Consider the following 19,403-nt stretch of genomic DNA (forward strand, 5'->3'; position numbering starts at 1 on the left):
TTTATCATATTTTTTTTGGTTATATCAGGGATGTGTATAACATCCCTGGTTATATTGAAATTAAATTTCATGAAAGTAAAAACTTGAAACACGTAGAATATGTTTTAGACAAGTGAATCAATTCATCAAATCCAGTAATATAGTTTGAACGATGTTTTTACGTTGTGTATTTGTGTCTGTGAATATTATATATATTTACTTAATATTTTATTAAATTAAATCATGTATAATGGTAAATGTATGGCGGGAGAAGGATATAAGTTGTAATAACTTTTATCCAATCCATTGTTCAAATTTATTTGATGTTAAAACATGTTATTAAAAAAGAAAGACAATATGGTATCTACAGAAGAAAAAAATGAAAATTCCCGAACCGACTTTTGACATGTCCCGAAACGACCCGAAAAAAGTCCCGAAACGACATTCGTCTTGTTACCTAAACGACCTGACCCCTCTGTAGTACGTATACAGTGACCACAACATTTCCAAACTCATGAAGCCTGATCAAAGGGGTTCGTTACAAATGTCTGAAATAAACATATGCGTTAACGTTATAGGCCTACTGATATGGGTCACAGCACAAATAAACATACACAAACCCATGTGGCCTGATCATAAGTTATGATCAGGCCACATGGGTTTGTGTTATTTGACATAACATGAAATTCGTTTCTAATATCATTCCAAGTCTATTCTTATTTACTTGTCATAGGCGGAATGCATATATTTTTTAATCTTGATAAAAATCCGTGAGTAACAACTTTGCCATGAAGAGCTGCGATCAGATAACCTTTTCGTGGACTGACAATGAATTCCAAAATTGCCGCAACTTTCCCCGCCAGCCAGTCAAGATGCAGCATCCGACTCAGTCAAACGTTCTGCTGAGAAGAGGAGAAGAAGAGTTCACAAACTCAAGCGTCGGCCTAACCGTTGTTGTTAGAAAATGGTGGATGGTATATTTTACCAAAATAGAACAACTTGATCTAGTTAAGGTAAGCATCTAAACGACTATATATCTATCAATTTGAACAATTGCACAGTTTCAGAGGTCCATAATGAAGTTACAAGCACCGACGTGTAATATGAGGTGATCATTTATAGCAAGTTCTCGAGATATTTGCTAAAATTGACAGGGGACACTTGCCAAATAAATAACAACATCATGAACATGGATTTCACGTGTATTTCCTAAAGCAAAACAAACACGTTTTGTGTCGCGTACACAGGAATCCTTCAAAATCAGATATATTTAATGCCAGTTTATTAAAAAAATGTTAAACTTCATTTGCATGACAAAATATTGCTTGAAACCCCGAATGTGAACGGAAACTTGATGTGGAATCTGTCAAACATTGTTTTCCGAAATGTCCACCTCAGTCGCCACAATAGTCTTGATATTATCAATGTCATGCCATTAAACACATAAATGCTCAATTCATGTTGTCATAGACATGAAAAATAGTATATACAGTTAATATAATTTCTACATCAACATCATTATAGTATCTGTTGAGTATCCCTTATAGATGTTTTGTAAACAATATGCTAAGTTTATAAGTTGATTGCTGCTGTTTGTTAATTGTGTTTGACAGAGACAGTTTGAGGGTCAATGTGTATGTATATATATTGACTGTTTAGTGTTCCATTGATATTACAAGATAATGTTAATACAACATCATACTTTTATTATTTCAGGTTAATTAAATATACAAAGAAATCATGGCCTGCAACATGACACCTGTTTTCATCAAATCTGATTCAGTGTTAGGCGCTGCCCTTATGAATGAGATTGGGTCAGCGAGATCTACTCACCAGGAAAGCAGCGTGTATGACAGGGTTATGTCCAGGATACAGAATGTGTGTACTGAAAAGTCTGTTGAAGAAAATATTTTGTTGGGAGTCGAGTTCTGGGAATCCCTAAAGAAAGGCACACTACAGTGGATTACAGTGCCGGGTGGTTTATATGTGTATGATTGTGTACAGGGATTGGATTTTGGTTCTGCAGAGGAGCATGGTAATTTGATTTTGCGTCATGAGTTTTATGGGCAGTGTATGGAAGAATATTACACCTTGGTCACCACCGTGGAGGTGTCCGAGCCGTCCCAGGACTGGATAGGGCAGGAGATGATCCAAACCCACGTCAGAGTGATCAAGGAAATGTTAAAGTTCACTGATGCTGAGATCAGGAATGGACTGGAAATTCTTCATGGCAGAGGTATAGCTTTTATCAATGCTTTTATTAATTAGATCAACACTTAAACATACTTATAATTAACCCCTTCAAAATCCTCCCAAATTTTGTAGACGTACAAAAATGTACATATTTTTTCTGATTTTTCTGACATGTTTAATTTTGAGTCATCGCATACTCTTAAAATGTTGCTGAAAACAAAACTATTTGATGTAAATGCTGATAAATATCTCTATTGTTATATCTTTGCAATGCATTGGAAAGGCAAATGTTGTTATGAGACTATAACAACATTTGCTTTTGTAAGGTCATCAATTTCTATTGTGACATCATCCATTCTATTGGTGTCAAGACTGTTTGAAATAGCTTAATAAATCGTAACTACTCTATCAAAATGTAAATATAAATGATGAATATTTTAGCAAATATTGTTATGGCCCTATAGCTAAAATAACACACATTTCTATTGCTGACAAACTTGCATAAAGCCCTGTTGGGCTTAAATAATATCATCATGATCAATAGCAATGTGTGTTATAGGACCATGACAACATTTGCTAAAGCATTCATTGCTTAATTAATTTTAAGGTACTATATATATATATATTCAGACCATTTTCTGACTGTACCAATTGGGGTAGCATATCAACTGGGGTATATGTAGCATACCTATACAATGATCAAGCGTGATACTTTGTACACTAAATCTTTCAATCAAGTTTTCACATATCTACACATACATTGTATATTGTACACACATACATCATAGTGTACTCAAATATATTAAAATGTACTTATAGTTATGCATTACATACATTAATATGGTAAAACTGTCATAGATGTAGATGTACATGTTTACATGTTGGATTTATTATATGATTTAAATATCAGGATGAAAAATAGTATTTTAATATCTTGAACACTTCTTTATAGTTTTCTTTATTCTAATTATATATAAGCAGCAAAGATAAGCTGGCAAACAAGAGGACATCATGTTATATAATTAACCATTATGCGTTATATTCATATACATAGTGAGGTTTAGTGTCAGAATCAAGCTGTTGTTTGGGGATATATAAGAACAACCAGGGTGTTGTTTGGGGGTATATAAGAACAACCAGGATGTTGTTTGGGGGTATATATATATGTTAATGACAACCAGGGTGTTGTTTGGGGGTATATAAGTTAATGGCAACCAGGGTGTTGTTTGGGGGTATATAAGAACAACCAAGGTGTTGTTTGGGGGTATATAAGGATGACCAGGATGTTGTTTGGGGGTATATAAGTTAATGGCAACCAGGGTGTTGTTTGGGGGTATATAAGTTAATGACAACCAAGATGTTGTTTGGGGTATATAAGTTAATGACAACCAGGGTGTTGTTTGGGGGTATAGAAGTTAATGACAACCAATGCAAGATGTTGTTTGGGGGTATGTAAGTTAATGACAACCAGGGGGTTGTTTGGGGGTATATAAGAACAACCAGGATGTTGTTTGGGGGTATATAAGAAAAACTAGGTGTTGTTTGGGGGTATATAAGTTAATGACAACCAGGGTGTTGTTTGGGGGTATAAAAGTTAATGACAACCAATGCAAGATGTTGTTTGGGGGTATGTAAGTTAATGACAACCAGGGTGTTGTTTGGGGTTATATAAGGACAACCAATTTTGAAAATGATGTTTGGGGGTATATTAGTTGAAGGTATGTGCACATAAAAAAAACAATATGCATGTCTAACCTGGAGAGATAAGATGAGGTATGGTTTGTGAAATTATAGATTCATGCATGTAGAAGAATAATTGAATTATTGTAAACACTTAAAAGTGAATCCATGGCCAACGTGACATGTAAAATGGATATATTAGCTAGATTTTTCAATAAAAATAAAGGGTGGAGATGAAATTTTCATATATATACAGTGAATGGCCTTCATTGTGTGATGAGTATATATATATTTATAAATATGCGATCCGAAAGTAGGACTGTGCATTGTTTGTGAGGCAAGAATGCTCTCATTACATTTCTTTATTCCAATAAAATTAACGCAAGGATTGGCAAAATTTCTACTTATAAACAGTAACTATGACCCTACATGTATGTTACAGTACACTGAACTCAACACAAGTTTGTGAGAGGTATTTTATGCTTAATATGCACTTATGTAATTATGTTGATTTTTTTCCTCGAAATCCAAACAAACATGTATGCATGGTAGAGCATGGTAGATCATGTGTGATTATGAAATTTCATATTTGATAAATATAATTACAAATATGGATAGCAGAGGCCTGGGTAGCAAATATATTCAGTGACCTTGACTTTCAGTTCAGGTATCAGGAATCTGATCACGGTTAAATAAAAAAATAAAAAATCAAGGTATTTTAGTTATGAAACCACATGTAATGTTTCATTAAAACCTAGAAAAGATGAATATGATACAAAGGAAGGAAATCCCTCACTTTATACATGTAAACAGAAGTCATGATCTTAATGACAGGATTCTGAGACAAGCACTCATTTATCGTATAGTCTAGTATGTACGTACGGAACACTTTAACTCAATGTGTTAAGTTTCATTCAAATAAGTCAGGATGAAGATATTAGAGTGGTGAAAACTGAATATATCTGCACCCCAGCTGGTGTACCTCATCGTATTTCAGACAAGGCCAAGGCCCTTAAAATGAACATTATATGTACATGTATCGACTCTTTATTAACAGTTGTTTAATCTTTCTGACAGGTGAGGCAATAACTTTTGCTAGCCTGATACACACTCTGGGGACGAGGGAAGATGCTGTGGTAAATGTGTATGTTGGGACTAGGAAGTACGCCTTCTCTGCCGATGTTCAACTGGTCCTCCACGAATGTTATGATTTCTGTAAGTCATCACTGGTTCTCAATAAAGGTTGCGATCTCTTAAGTCATCACTGGTTCTCTGTGAATGTTATTATATATAGCTGTAAATCTTCACTGGTTTCTTATGATCATAAATGTTAGGATTTCTGTAAGACACTGGTCTTACATGAAGGTTATGATGTCATAAGTTATTACTGGTTCTCTATGAATATTTAATTTACCTGAAAGTCATCTCTGGTTTCCGTGAATGTTACGATTTCTGTAAGGCACCACTAGTACTGGTCTTAGAAGGTTTATAATTAACAATACATAAATCATTGATGGTTCTCAAGATAAATACATCTTTCTTTGGTAAGTTGGTGAAGGTTATTTAGTAAATTGTCTTATTGCCCTTGCTCCTGTTCACTTCGTTGTATTTGTGGGATTTTTCAGATGGACGAGAGCCGACTCAAGCCGAGTTTGATTACCAGTATAACCGTATCAAAGGTACGGGCATAGGTAATACAATATATATACCATACATATAACTATACCACACCTGTAATAAGTAATTACAATGTACTGTCGTAGGTAATACAATATATATACCATACATATAACTATACCACACCTGTAATAAGTAATTACAATGTACTGTCGTAGGTAATACAATATAAATACCATACATATAATTATATACCACACCTGTAATTAGTAATTATATTGTACTGCCATAGGTAATACAATATATACCATACATATAATTATACCACACCTGTAATTAGTAATTACAATGTACTGTCATAGGTAATACAATATATAGCATACATATAACTATACCACACCTGTAATTAGTAATTACAATGTACTGTCATAGGTAATACAATATATAGCATACATATAACTATACCACACCTGTAATTAGTAATTACAATGTACTGTCATAGGTAATACAATATATAGCATACATATAACTATACCACACCTGTAATTAGTAATTACAATGTACTGTTATAGGTAATACAATATATACCATACATATAACTATACCACACCTGTAATAAGTAATTACAATGTACTGTCATAGGTAATACAATATATATACCATACATATAACTATACCACACCTGTAATTAGTAATTACAATGTACTGTCATAGGTAATACAATATATACCATGCATATAATTATACCACACCTGTAATTAGTAATTACAATGTACTGTCATAGGTAATACAATATATACCATACATATAACTATACCACACCTGTAATTAGTAACTACAATGTACTGTCATAGGTAATACAATATATACCATATATATAATTATATACCACACCTGTAATTAGTAATTATATTGTACTGCCATAGGTAATACAATATATACCATACATATAATTATACCACACCTGTAATTAGTAATTATATTGTACTGCCATAGGTAATACAATATATACCATGCATACATATGATTTTATCACACCTGATATAATGATTAGAACATTTTGGCTATATTATGTTGTATCCTGTGAAACTGAAGACACAGTCGTAAAATGGGGCATGTAAAAAATATAATTTGTTCACTTTATATATTCACTTTTTTGCTGTAAAATGATGACAAATTCAGTGTTGAACTATGATATGGTAAAGGAGTTATGAAGTAATGGAATAGCAAATTAAATCAAGCACTATAACAATGGGACAAATTTGAAGCTATTACGCAATGGTAGAGTGAATATGACTGCAAATTCAACACTAAAATTACATAAATAGCAATTTCATCATTAAAATATTGTGAGGACAAAGACAGCTATAAAGCAAACGGAGAGTTAATTCTGTGTAACTCATTCATTCCTGAAGACACATTTAAACTTCTCCAATTCAAAAGTTGGAATAGTTCATTATGAAATTTCAGGGGTGAATGAGTAACATATTTGACTCTCTTTTCCTCCAAAGTTAAGAATTTAAAATATATTGAAATTTAAAAAGAGAATGTAAAATCTAGATAATGACTTATTATCACAATGTGTTATACATGAATATTTAAGTTGGTATACATTGGTTACAGAGCACCTGATCAATCAGCTGGCTGTTAAAGACGAGGAGGTCACCAACATAAACCGTGACAAGGAGCGGCTCCAGGAGAGGGCTCGTCTCCTTGACAACCAGGTTACTACAGAGCAGGCACGAGCTGTACAGGAGAGAAACAGGGCAGATCGTCGCCATAGGGAGAAACTAGAGGCCTTACAGGAAGTCAACACTGCTATGGAAGCAAGGAACGAGGCCCAAGAGTTGGCTAACGAGGCTGTCGATGGGATCATACAGGAGCAGAACAAAGCCAGGGCACTTAAGGAGACAATGAGACTCAAGACTGTTAAGTTAGAGCAGGAGAAGGAGGCAGAGAGAGTGAAAAATGTACAGTTAGAGCAGGAGAAGGAGGAAGAGAGAGTGAAAGCTGAGGCAGAGAGAGTGAAAAATGTACAGTTAGAGCAGGAGAAGGAGGAAGAGAGAGTGAAAGCTGAGGCAGAGAGAGTGAAAAATGTACAGTTAGAGCAGGAGAAGGAGGAAGAGAGAGTGAAAGCTGAGGCAGAGAGAGTGAAAAATGTACAGTTAGAGCAGGAGAAGGAGGAAGAGAGAGTGAAAGCTGAGGCAGAGAGAGTGAAAAATGTACAGTTAGAGCAGGAGAAGGAGGAAGAGAGAGTGAAAGCTGAGGCAGAGAGAGTGAAAAATGTACAGTTAGAGCAGGAGAAGGAGGAAGAGAGAGTGAAAGCTGAGGCAGAGAGAGTGAAAAATGTACAGTTAGAGCAGGAGAAGGAGGAAGAGAGAGTGAAAGCTGAGGCAGAGAGAGTGAAAGCTGAGGCAGAGCGAGAACAACTCCAGCAATTTTTTGAAGAAGAAAAGCGAAAAATGATGGCACAATTCGAGGCAGAAAAAAGACAGCTCTTGTTAAAGATGCAGCAGTCGTCGTTGTATGCGAGGTGATTGTGGATGTGTTTGCAATCTCGCGTGATAGTTATTGTGTGTGAGAGTGTGAGGTGAACAAGTTACAAGGTGTACATAGAGACGGTAGGCTGAGGAAATATGTCAGCTCCACACCCCTGACCGTCGGATGTAAGGTTATGAGAGTGCCATTATTTCATCAGTTGTGATTGTGATATGAATGTGAACAAGTATGTCTGTGATTTTCATCTTGATATTTTGAAGAATATTTCTCCAGCAATACCATCTGTAAATAGTTATATATGTAGCCATTGCAGAACATATACTACATGTATTTTAAATTTATTTATTCACATGAAATTATTCCGTGTTAATTTCATTTTACTTTCATTTTCATCAGTGTATTTTTCATGTCTGAAGCCATGGTAAAGAATGCACCATAATAACTGTAGTTATTTAATGGTGATTTGATTCAGTTTTTCTGACTGTTCACAACATGATAGTGCTAATATCATCCAAACACTAGTGGCAAATCATATTAAGACTTTTTGTTTTCTTATACTTATGAAATTCTTACTTTGACAAAATATTGAACACAAACATTTTATTATGTTTTCCTTATTGAACATTAAATATTGACCACTTTTAAACAACAGTAAACCCTTGTTATATTACCACCATTTGTTTAAGTGATTTGTTTGCATCATAAAGAGGTTTGGCGATGAATTGAGGAAAGTGTTAGCCCAAGTTTCCTCTGACCCTGACACCAGACTTAGACATTTTGACAGATAGATGTACCAGACATCTATCTGTCAAAATGTTTAAAGTCTGGTGTCAGGGCCAGATGAATTTGGGCTAAGGGAAGTGTATAAAGAAATTCTTTAAAAACAAGAAAAAGGGACATTGTTGGCGGTAAAAAAATTGGCAATATATAGAGGTTTTACTGTATAAGCTTTTACACGGTCATCCATATTGACAAATGGACTCACAGGTAACACTTTATCATTCTCCACTGGCAGAGTAGTCTCCCCTTTGTAAGATAAATGGCAGCAATTGTATGGTTTGTAAGGGGAGGTAACTCTGATATGCCCAGGAAAATCATTATGTAATCAAACTGGGTATACCATAGCACACACATTGAAACATAGCATTACACAGTAGATTTTCTGTCACTGTACACATGATTAAGTATGTATAAATGTATTTATATAATATCGTTTTTAAAGCTTTTCAGTGTCTTCCACTGCTCTGTACTAGAGATTTATTTTAACCAAACTGTTGTCATCTTTCAATCTGACAAGTATATTACAAAGTTGTTTGCTGTTAGTTACAGAAATCAATTGTTAATTATTTTTTCACAAACATGCGTACATTTATGTAAGAATCTTTACGACACGCGTTAACACGTACAACATGCTACGGAACATATTCATCCCGTTGTTTGTTACATCACCGACTTTGTCATCAAACTAAAAGACATTTTATGGCAGCAACATGATGAACTGGTTGACTAGCAGTATGTAGGCAGCAATATCATGACCAGTGTATTAACACAGGGAACTGGACAGTACATATCTGCTGGTCACTTTATGGGATATTTTTTTAACACAAAATATTGTTTTCTATCTATTTTTGAAAAACTTTTCAGAAAAAGTTAAAAAAAAAAAGTAACAAAATAATGAGGAAAACAAGAATATTTTGTTTTACACAAGTTGTTAAAATGATTAGATATTTAAGAATGAATTGATTTTAAAGATAACTTATTTAAGATTTTTAAACAAGTATTTAGCTGGTCTAAATTTTTTGATTTTAGGATTCCCCTAATTTTATATAAAGTGCTATTTCAGTGTATGACTATTCAGTATGCGACTTGTTGATAAAATATGTTTTCTTTTTCATGTTTCATTTTAAGTTGTTTATGCTTACATTTTATACTTATCAGAGTATGAATGCCATGTGTTTATCAGTCATGGACTTGGTGAGGTCAATGCATGGTTACATGGACCTGATGTAGATGTAGAAATACATGACCTGTACCAGTATCTTTAGTGCTTGCTATCATTTACAATAGATCTGTGTCTTTAGTATTAGATTTTTTTTTTTTGTATTTCCTATACAAACTTACTTTAAGTTTGTAGATCTTAGTAGATTTTTGTATGTATACTAGGAAAGTGACAGAGGTGATAGTTCATGGTATGTCAATAACACATACGTAGACAATATGGCAGTTATATATATCTCTCTCATAGTTATGAGATACAAAATATTATAACTGTGTTACACAATGATATATTGAGAGCCCACTGGTTAAGACTTACTGTTATACACAAAGATACATTGAAAGCCCACTGTTTTAGACTTACTGTTATGCACAAAGATACATTGAAAGCCCACTGTTTTAGACTTGCTGTTATACACAAAGATACATTGAAAGCCCACTGTTTTAGACTTACTGTTATACACAATGATACATTGAAAGCCCACTGGTTAAGACTATTATATGACTCAATTACTCACTGAAAATGATACTAATTGAAATCATCCTGCATAATGTATCGATCATGTCGTTTTGTTTTGAAATCAATGAACCAAATTGATCTTAAAAAATACAACTGAGCATATCAAATTCAGTTAATACTAGTCAAGAGGAGATTACCGGGGTATGCTGACTATGCTTATTTAGTCCTATAAGATAGACACCAAAGGAACCAGTTGGTTTTAAAATGTAGAAAGTTTTAATTCATTAAGTTTTTTTAGTATGATTACCAAACTGATGTTTCTTATTTAAGATAATGTCTTGATATTTGCTGGAGTAGTTTGACCTTAATAGGCAGGTTTCTTTAACACAGGCAGAAAAGATGAGTTAAATATGAGTAGAGTGTTCTTTTATGCTGAAAATGATCCAGGATTAAAGAAAATCAGTTTTCTAACATGTATGCTACACAAGTCAGAATTATGTCTGAATGGTCAGAATTCAGTTACAGTTATTTATATATATATATATTGTATATTGAAGCCTGCTTTAGAGACAACTGTCTTTAATGACCACCTGTCTATAACAGCCAACCTTAGAATATCCTACATAAAATATTCTACATAGTAAGTATCTGTTCAGAAAGACCACCTACTGTTAAATCACTAATTTTCGTGGGGTAAGTTTGTGGGTTATCTTCTTCCATGAACTCATAGGTCCACAAAGTAATTACAAGTTGGATATAAAGCAAATATCCATTTGAAAGAGTACTTGTAATCCACAAAGTGGTGTTTTGTCAGGGAAACTTCGAAATTTGAGCCCCACAAAAATATCTGATTTTCCGTCTTGCACTCTGTCTGGGTGATCTTGTCAGCTAATTTTCACTGTGTAGCTGTTATTTTATTGTCATATGTTGTTATATGCCTTTAGAAATGTTATATGATAATTTTGTATGTACATTGCATTTTTAGGTCACCTGAGCTTTAGCTGAAAGTTGGTAGGAATGATCGCCTCATGGTCCTGACAAAGTGTTGTTATTTTTCGGGTCGTTCAGAAATCCAATATGGCCACCACGTCCGCCATTTTGAAAAACTATTTCAAACTTAAAGTCAAGTTCTACTAGGCCGATTGAACTGAAACTTTGTAGGAATGATTGACTCATGGTCCTGACAAAGTGTTGTTATTTTTCGGGTCAATCAGAAATACAATTTGGCTGCCATGGCCGCTATTTTGCTACTAAGTTCTAATAGGCCGATCTCACTTAAAATTGGTCTAGGAATGATCAGCTCATGGTCCTGACAAAGTTAAGTTAACATTATACTATTTTTTACTCAAATTGGTACATATTTCAACAACAAAAATAAATACTGTAGACTCAGGTGACCGTTTAGGCCCATGGGCCTCTTCTTTACTGATGTGACCAAAATTTGTTATAAAATTAACTGATTTGTTCCGGAGAACAAATATACTACATGTTAATTGATATTGCAAAACTGGCCACATCCTCACTGTAGAGTTCTAGACCTTGATACAGCCACACTGTTGGGTGTGCTTTTACAATCGTACGTGGCAGCTTCCACGTAGCCTTTTTATCGTTGGATGGATAATTTAGATATCCTGATATATTTTCAGCTTGAAGGTCAGAACCATGTTGAGAATGTTGCTGATGATGGATCTAGGTTCATTGACAATTACGAATTTATTATTGAAATAAATATTGAAATAAATTCAGGTTTTCTTTCGTATGTTGTAGTTATAGATGCCTGGTACTCTTGCCCCGACATATTCATGCAGTTGAATTCATGTGCACCTCAATAACTTGATAAATCAAAAGATGTTTAGATGCCAGAAATATCTTTTGATCAGTATTTCTGTCTTTAGCTGCTTTCATTGTAAGGCAGCTCAGTGTTGATGATCAATGTGCACACAACGAACGAAAATATATATAACCTGTAAAAACTATGTGGATTCTATTTTATTTATTCCTCTTCCAAAAATGCAAGATGGACTAATTTGAAATTTATTGTTGACTTTCATCATTGAAGAAGACCAGGGGGCCAAAATATTGGGACTGAGGGTAAAAATGTTATCATACCTGTATATTCCGTCTTTGCGTATTGCAGAGTTATCTTCTCTTGGGAGCAGGTATTGATTGTTACGTCATTGGTTTGTGTGAGAAAATTACGTCGTTTTCTCAAAAATTGATGACGTTACTCTCACAAACAAGTGACTTAACAGTCAATACCTGCTCCCAAGAGAAGATAACTCTGCAATACGCAAAGACGGAATAGTAGGGCTAGGATCATACTTTGAAAAGGGAAATCAAAGATTGAATGTTAAAGGTCAATTGATGCGTTAGAGAAATGAGAAAATGTTTAAAGACTGCCATTTAAAAAAAACACTGTTTCAAATTTTAATTTGCATTTGAATCAATTTCTGAACTTAAAACTCAGGTTTTGCTTGTGAAGGATGAGTGACAAATGAACCTGACAATGTGTAAGGGGTTTAGCCGAGGTCAACTCATATCTCTGGGCCATTCTGAAGTACGACCACCACAGGAGAATTAAAAACCGAAAAAAAATCAGCTGCAAGGAAGATAACTCTTATAGGTTTCACTATTAAAAATATCGATATGAGCTATACAGAGTTCATTTTAAAGACATTTTAAATTCTATTGTATCTTTTTTCAATCAAAAAATCTAATCAAACCACCAGAGCAGCAATTACAAAAAAAACTATTTCAAACTTACGCTTACCCTTCCGGAACATTCAAGGGTCTCCGTGCAATTTCCCTTTGTTCATATGTTGCCCTAGTTTTATCGATTTTGAGTCCGAGTTATGATTTTGTTTACAACTCGGTATTTTCTTGTTGTTGAATGATCCACGAAAACATGGCTAACAGAAATTTATTCAAAAACATACATCAAAGAAAAGGTAATTTGAGAAAAAAAAACCAGAAATCTTGTTTTCCTATTAATCCCAGTACTTGTGGCTGTATGGTATTTTCTGGCCTACTTACCAACTGATACGTACTACCATCTCGGCTGTTGGTGTCACCGTCTATCACCTGCAACACCAAATAAAAAAGTGATTATACAACTTATGTATTTGTAAACAAATGTTGTATTTACCATCGAGTTTCAAAATCATAGCCTACGCTTTAATACTTAGTATGCTGTCCTGTGATTTCGTGAATAATTCGATATCAACTTTCGCGGGAGCCATTGATAGTTGCACAGATATATATGAAGAAAATAAACCGAATCTCATTCACATGGACATGTCACATATAAATGGGCCTCACAGTATAAAATAAAGCAGAAAATACGTGCGTGACGCCCATTTATATGTGATGTGTCCCTGCGATTACATTATTGTGTCCGGCCCTTTTATCTTGATCGTCATGAATGAAACAGTAGGATATCAAGCAATACTTGACTCAACAGGTACAGGTATAAAGTTCCTGTAAGCTTAATCCATATCTCAAAAACCGGGGAAATATCCCGTTTGCTGGAATAGATGACCTTGAAGTTCAGAAGCCAAATATATAAGACTCTTTAAGCAATGTTTTTTAACCATGATTCCTGAAATAAGTTTACTGACCTGTACCTTACTAGGGCGAGGGACTAGTTAGAAAACCTTAGCTCATATTCAACGTTACAGAGGTTTGTTTGGGGTTTAACGTCCTCGTAACCATGGCAGCATGCGCAGCAAGTGTCATTTGAGGTTTGTGTTAAAATCGTTCTCTGATAAGTCATACGGCTAATGATGCATGTAGCTGTGCTTTATTGACGCGGTATCATGTTTGCTCAGTCAAAATACTTTGGATCACATTAAAAGTCACGCGAGTCAAATGTACTCGGTGAAATCTTCCAGCGACTACCGAGAAGCAGAATTCCATTGGGTTTGTATTTGTTATTCTTCCTGGAGTGAAGTAGTATCACGTTTCTTAAATAAATGACCTTGACTTTCTTTCAATGTGACTGATGTAACATGGGTAAGAACCCTATAACTTCTTCTAACGAGCCAGGAGGCCTATAAACATGATAATTATGTTTGGTTTGTTGTACTTCGATGAATGATAATAACCTACAATCATATAAAAGGGGCAAATACGGTAAATATGTTGAACTATATATTACTGATCGTTTGTGAACCATGAGATACAAAGATGTCTGGCAACTGGCTGTTTTTCGGTGAAAAGACTGTCCAAATAAATTACTAAATACATCGACCGACATTGCAGATCAGATAGGTCAAACTAATAAAAACTATTTTAATAACTTCTACAGAACCAAAAACGCCAAGATGATGATGTTTGGCGTGTAACTTGCTTGTATGGTGATTAAAGGATATTATAAAATAATATATAATACTAATAATTGCCCAAATAAATGATAAAATCCTAAATAACCGTCACCATCTCTTCATTGAATGAGATCAGCATTTAAGCATTCATTTGATCTTTGCCTCACACCATTAAATAATACCGTAAGTTTAAGTTATAATCAAGTGATGTCGTCCTTGTGTTCCGTCATACATTGTTATGTAGTGCTCAAGGCTGCTGACCCGCTTTACGTTAATACTTCATTGCTCAGAAACACGACTATCTGGGCCAGACTGAACCGATTATCTAACACAGTGTTGTATTGATGTATGTGTCTTGTTTCCTCAGTCACGTGCGATTAGAAAAATGTACATGAATTGGGAAAAAAAAACACCGAAATGTTCTGTTGTAAGAAAGAGCTTGATCGTCACGCTGTCATCACAAATATTGGGGTACTTGACAATCTACAAAAATGTAGAAAGATTATATCAAGCTATATATAAATAACAAACGGGACATTCCGAAGCAAAGATCTGTTATAATGTAAGGCTCAATTATTGGAATTCGATACCTGATTTCAGTATTCGACACACAACTATGCCATTGTCACTCAAATAAACTTACGTCCATAAAATGTATGTGTAGCAGGGAAGATACACGATATGCCACAAACAATTTACGTAAATCCGGAGAACATTTGTCCGCGCCTTTCCATGGGTTATCTGTTTATAATGACCAGAAGATGACAGGATAATGACTAAACATTCCGAACAAAGAGATACGTGTTTGTTAACTCGTTCTCCCCTGAAATGTCATAATGAACTTGTCCAACCTTTGAATTGGAAGAGTTCAAATGTGTCTCCAGGGGTAAATGAGTTAAGGATGAACATACATATCTATAGGAAGGATGGGGAACGGTTGACGTCTGAAATGATAATGAAGTTTGTAGTCACGAGAAACTGGTGTCGTTTAATCAGCAACTAGCAATGCTCCGACTCGTTTTCAGACTTAAAAAATAAATAACACCTAGTTGAGAAATTCGAGTCATAGTAACAACAAGATGTTCAATGGGCCTGCATCACTCACCTGGTATTAAGCTCACGTGTAAAAGTGAATAAAAATAAAGTTACAGGCAAACTATCAGTAAACCTGTTAAATGTTTGAAACACATTTTACCCCTGTGACTTTGAATGTCGAACAATGTCATTACCTTGAACACATTTTATATCCCTTCATCTCAGCATGCCACTTGCCAAATATCAACACTCCAGACCTTTTGTTTGTTGAGATTATGTCATTTAGAGGTTTATACACATTTGACCAAATGGGACATTGGAATTGGGTCAAGGTCATTCAAATGAAAACAACTTGATAGCTCTTTATCCAAGCATGTTACTAGCCAGATGTCAACATTTTTGGCGTTTTGGTTATTCAGAAAAGGTTGTTTAAAGGTTCACAGCATATTTGACCCATGTGACTTTGTATATAGGTCAAGGTCATTCATTTGAACAAACTTGGTAGCCCTTCATCCAAGCATGCTACTGTTTAAATATCAACATTATGGGTCTAATGGTTATTCAAAAGAAGTTTTCTTAATGGTTTTAAATATATTTTACCCATGTGATCTTGAATTTTAGTCAGGTTCATTCATTTAAACACACTTGGTAGCCCTGGCCAGATTTCGACAATCTCTATTGTTAGTCAGAAGATGTCGTTTTAAAGGTTTAAAACATATTTGACCCATGTGAGCTTGAATATAAGGTCATACATTTGAACAACCTTTGTAGTCCTTCATCCCAGCATGTTATTGGCCAAACATTAGCATCCTGGGCCTTCTGATAATTCAGAAGTGGTTAAGTGATTTTAACATATTTCACCCTATGACCTTGAAAATAGGCGAAAGTCATGCATTTGCACAAACTTGGTTACCCTTCATCCAAGCATGCTACCGGCCAAATACCATCACACTAGGCATCTTGGATATTTGGAAGAAGTTGTTTAAAGTAACAAAGTTGACGCCAGACGGACGACGGACGACGGACGACACCCTTTTGGCCAGGTGAGCTAATAAAAACTAATTTAAAAAAGGGGACTCAACCACAGCTAGGCCCCTGATAATTTGTCACAGCTATATTTGGACATGGACTTTGTGTGTTTGATTTTGTTTAACGTCCTATTAACAGCTAAGGTCATTTAAGGACGGCCTCCCATGTGTGCAAGATGCATGCGTGTAGTGTATGTGTGTGTATTTTGGGAGGCTGCGATATGTTCGTGTTTGTCTCCTTGTGATAGCGCGGAACTGATGCCGACTTTATAGTGCTACCTCACTGAAACATACTGCCGAAGACACCCAGCAGGACGCCCCACCCGGTCACATTATACTGACAACGGGCGAACCAGTCGTCCCACTCCTAATTTGCTGAGCGTTAAGCAGGAGTATAAACTACCATTTTTAAAGACTTTGGTATGTCTCGGCCAGGGGACAGAACCCAAAGCCTTCCTCACAGGGGCGAACGCTCAACAAATGGCCAAAAGTGAGGCATTGTCAAGGGAGACATTAGGAAGAAGAAAATTATTTAGAAAGGAGAGAAGAGATAAGGTCCCAAATTTAGTCGCCTCTTACGATCATGCAATTGGGGGCAGCAGGTACAATTCTGACATGAACTAAGCTAGGTGTTCAGGTTAATTTTACATAATTATAGGGGTGATTTTTTTTTATCGAAAGTTGGTCTTAACTCATAAAACATGTAAAATTATTCTGAACACTTCAGTTAGGGTCCAAATATAGCTGTAACAAATTCCCAGGTCCCTGTGGATGAGACCGATAATGTTCCGGACCGGTCCTTTTTTCATTTAGATTTTTTTCCAAAATGACTAACTCAGCGCCTGTGATGTAAACACATCAAAAGCCCACCTCCTGCTCAGGCGCGGATTTAGGCGGGGGGCACACCCGGCCCCGCCCCCCCTTTTTTTGGCGGCGGACTGACCTTTTCCGGCCGGCCCGAAATGGTCTGATCGGCCGGGAATGGGAACATATTAACATTTTAAAATGCCTCAAATAATGCACGGAGCTTGTATTAAAAAATCTGGGTCTACGCCCCACACATCCCAAACGGCATCCTAGCAAATATTGTTGGTTTCCGTTATCTGATGTTTTTACTATATTTTCTTTATTAAAACAATATTTGTTGGCATCGCTACGCTCGTCTACTTTGTATCTTGACCCTAAAGTGTTTATTTTTTTATTTTACCACCTCCGCAAAACCCGAAGTTGCAACTTGCAACGCTCGGCGGAAATATACTAACATAAGTTGCATAATTATATTATTGACCGCTCGTTATGATGATCTGAAAATTAATACTTTTTATTGTAACCTTCCTAACCGCCCGGGCGATATTAATCATATCATTATACAAGAACGATAAAGTATTTTTTCGGCTGACAATATTATGTATAATCGACTAAACATATTCATTCAATTATTTTGGTATTATATACATTGTTGTAACTGTTTAACTATCTTGTATGTACAACATAATATCTCGTTGTGGTACTTATAGCTTACCATCGTGTACGTACAAGAAAGTATCTTCACACAGCATACTATTGTGTACGTAGTAATAAGTTGCACGTACCAGAATGAGATGATATGCTGTACTTACAAGTATGATAATTTTAAATTAAATTTAAAGGTGACGCGTATGTGCCTCCTAAGTTGTACCATTTTAACCAAATAGCTTAGCAAATGTACCACTGTTGGTAATATGCACGCCCTTATATGAGTTAATCAGCGTGGACATTTCATATATATCATTGTCTACACTAGTGAATTAGTCAACAATTATTAAACACGAGACTATATAGCTAGTGGCCTTGGGTGTCGCACTGATTTGAACTTATCCGTTTGTTAAGCAACTTAGTGATGCCATGAGTAACTCATTGATTAAACAGCAACGATGTTATGGTGTTATTTGTTCTTTTGTTCGACAAACTATTACATGCCAGTACTGTACTGTAGGTACAATGTCCGAAGACTAGATATTGTGCGTCCCTACATTTATTTTTTGACGGTGGACCTCTCGTAATAATGAACAAGCCCCCTGTGGATTCATACATTTGTCATCACCAGGTTCCCCCTATACTAACCCTACCATCTGACTTCTAAAACACGCTGTTGATAGAGAATTTGAACCGAAACTTTAATTTTCTTTCCAGTACACAAAAAAAGTCTTTGGGCCATACTTAAAATATGTTTTTTCTTCTTGTAAATTAAACATATGTACAAACAATCCTCAGAACACGGGAAATCGCTTCTGAGACGTTCTAGAAAACACATTTTTTTTGGGGGGGTGGGGGGGAGATCCCCCAAACCGCCCTTACAGAAGGGGGAAGACCCCTCCCATACCCTCGCCCTCTTCGCACTACGCGCTCGGTGAGCTGCCTTCGGCAGCACACCGTTGACTATTGAGAACAATTTCTCGCCCCCCCCCCCTCTTTTAGGAAATCCTGGATCCGCCTCTGCTGCTAACTTCACAGAAGTGAGACAGACTTTATTTAAACAGCTGACGTTTACAGCTTAATCAGAGCGACTGTCCTCGAAACGAGAGGGCAAACCCGAGGAGTGATTAGATGATGTAT

At 35.6% G+C, this 19,403-nt stretch overlaps 2 protein-coding genes across 7 annotated transcripts in view; one reads left to right on the forward strand and one right to left on the reverse strand.

Annotated features, from left to right (window-relative positions):
• LOC110442364 overlaps positions 1-19,403 on the reverse strand; it is an 87,313-nt gene that overhangs the window by 60,937 nt on the left and 6,973 nt on the right. For both annotated transcript variants that reach the window (XM_021485930.1, XM_021485929.1), the window contains one exon: positions 13,457-13,504. In XM_021485930.1, coding sequence (XP_021341605.1) covers positions 13,457-13,504 — 48 coding nt within the window. The remainder of the gene's footprint in view (positions 1-13,456; positions 13,505-19,403) is intronic.
• Positions 917-9,550, forward strand: LOC110442365 (trichohyalin-like). 5 transcript variants are annotated; one of them, XM_021485935.1, is made up of 6 exons: positions 917-992; positions 1,696-2,215; positions 4,930-5,067; positions 5,478-5,543; positions 7,093-7,799; positions 7,842-9,550. In XM_021485935.1, the coding sequence occupies exons 2-6, from the start codon at positions 1,720-1,722 to the stop codon at positions 8,004-8,006; spliced, it is 1,572 nt and encodes a 523-aa protein (XP_021341610.1). In that variant the 5' UTR covers positions 917-992; positions 1,696-1,719; the 3' UTR covers positions 8,007-9,550. The 5 variants fall into 5 exon arrangements, with proteins under 5 accessions (XP_021341610.1, XP_021341611.1, XP_021341609.1 ...); XM_021485936.1 differs by having other exon boundaries at positions 7,863-9,550; XM_021485934.1 differs by having other exon boundaries at positions 7,093-7,484; positions 7,527-9,550.

The sequence above is a fragment of the Mizuhopecten yessoensis genome, unplaced genomic scaffold, assembly GCF_002113885.1.
Source record: "Mizuhopecten yessoensis strain PY_sf001 unplaced genomic scaffold, ASM211388v2 scaffold716253, whole genome shotgun sequence".
NCBI lineage: Eukaryota > Metazoa > Mollusca > Bivalvia > Pectinida > Pectinidae > Mizuhopecten > Mizuhopecten yessoensis.

Coding starts and splice junctions, on each gene's coding strand:
- LOC110442365 (XM_021485932.1), top strand. CDS start 1,720: ATGGCCTGCAACATGACACCTGTTTTCATCAAATCTGATTCAGTGTTA. Junction 5,068..5,477: donor CCACGAATGTTATGATTTCT/GTAAGTCATCAC, acceptor GGGATTTTTCAG/ATGGACGAGAGCCGACTCAA. Junction 5,544..7,092: donor TATCAAAGGTACGGGCATAG/GTAATACAATAT, acceptor CATTGGTTACAG/AGCACCTGATCAATCAGCTG.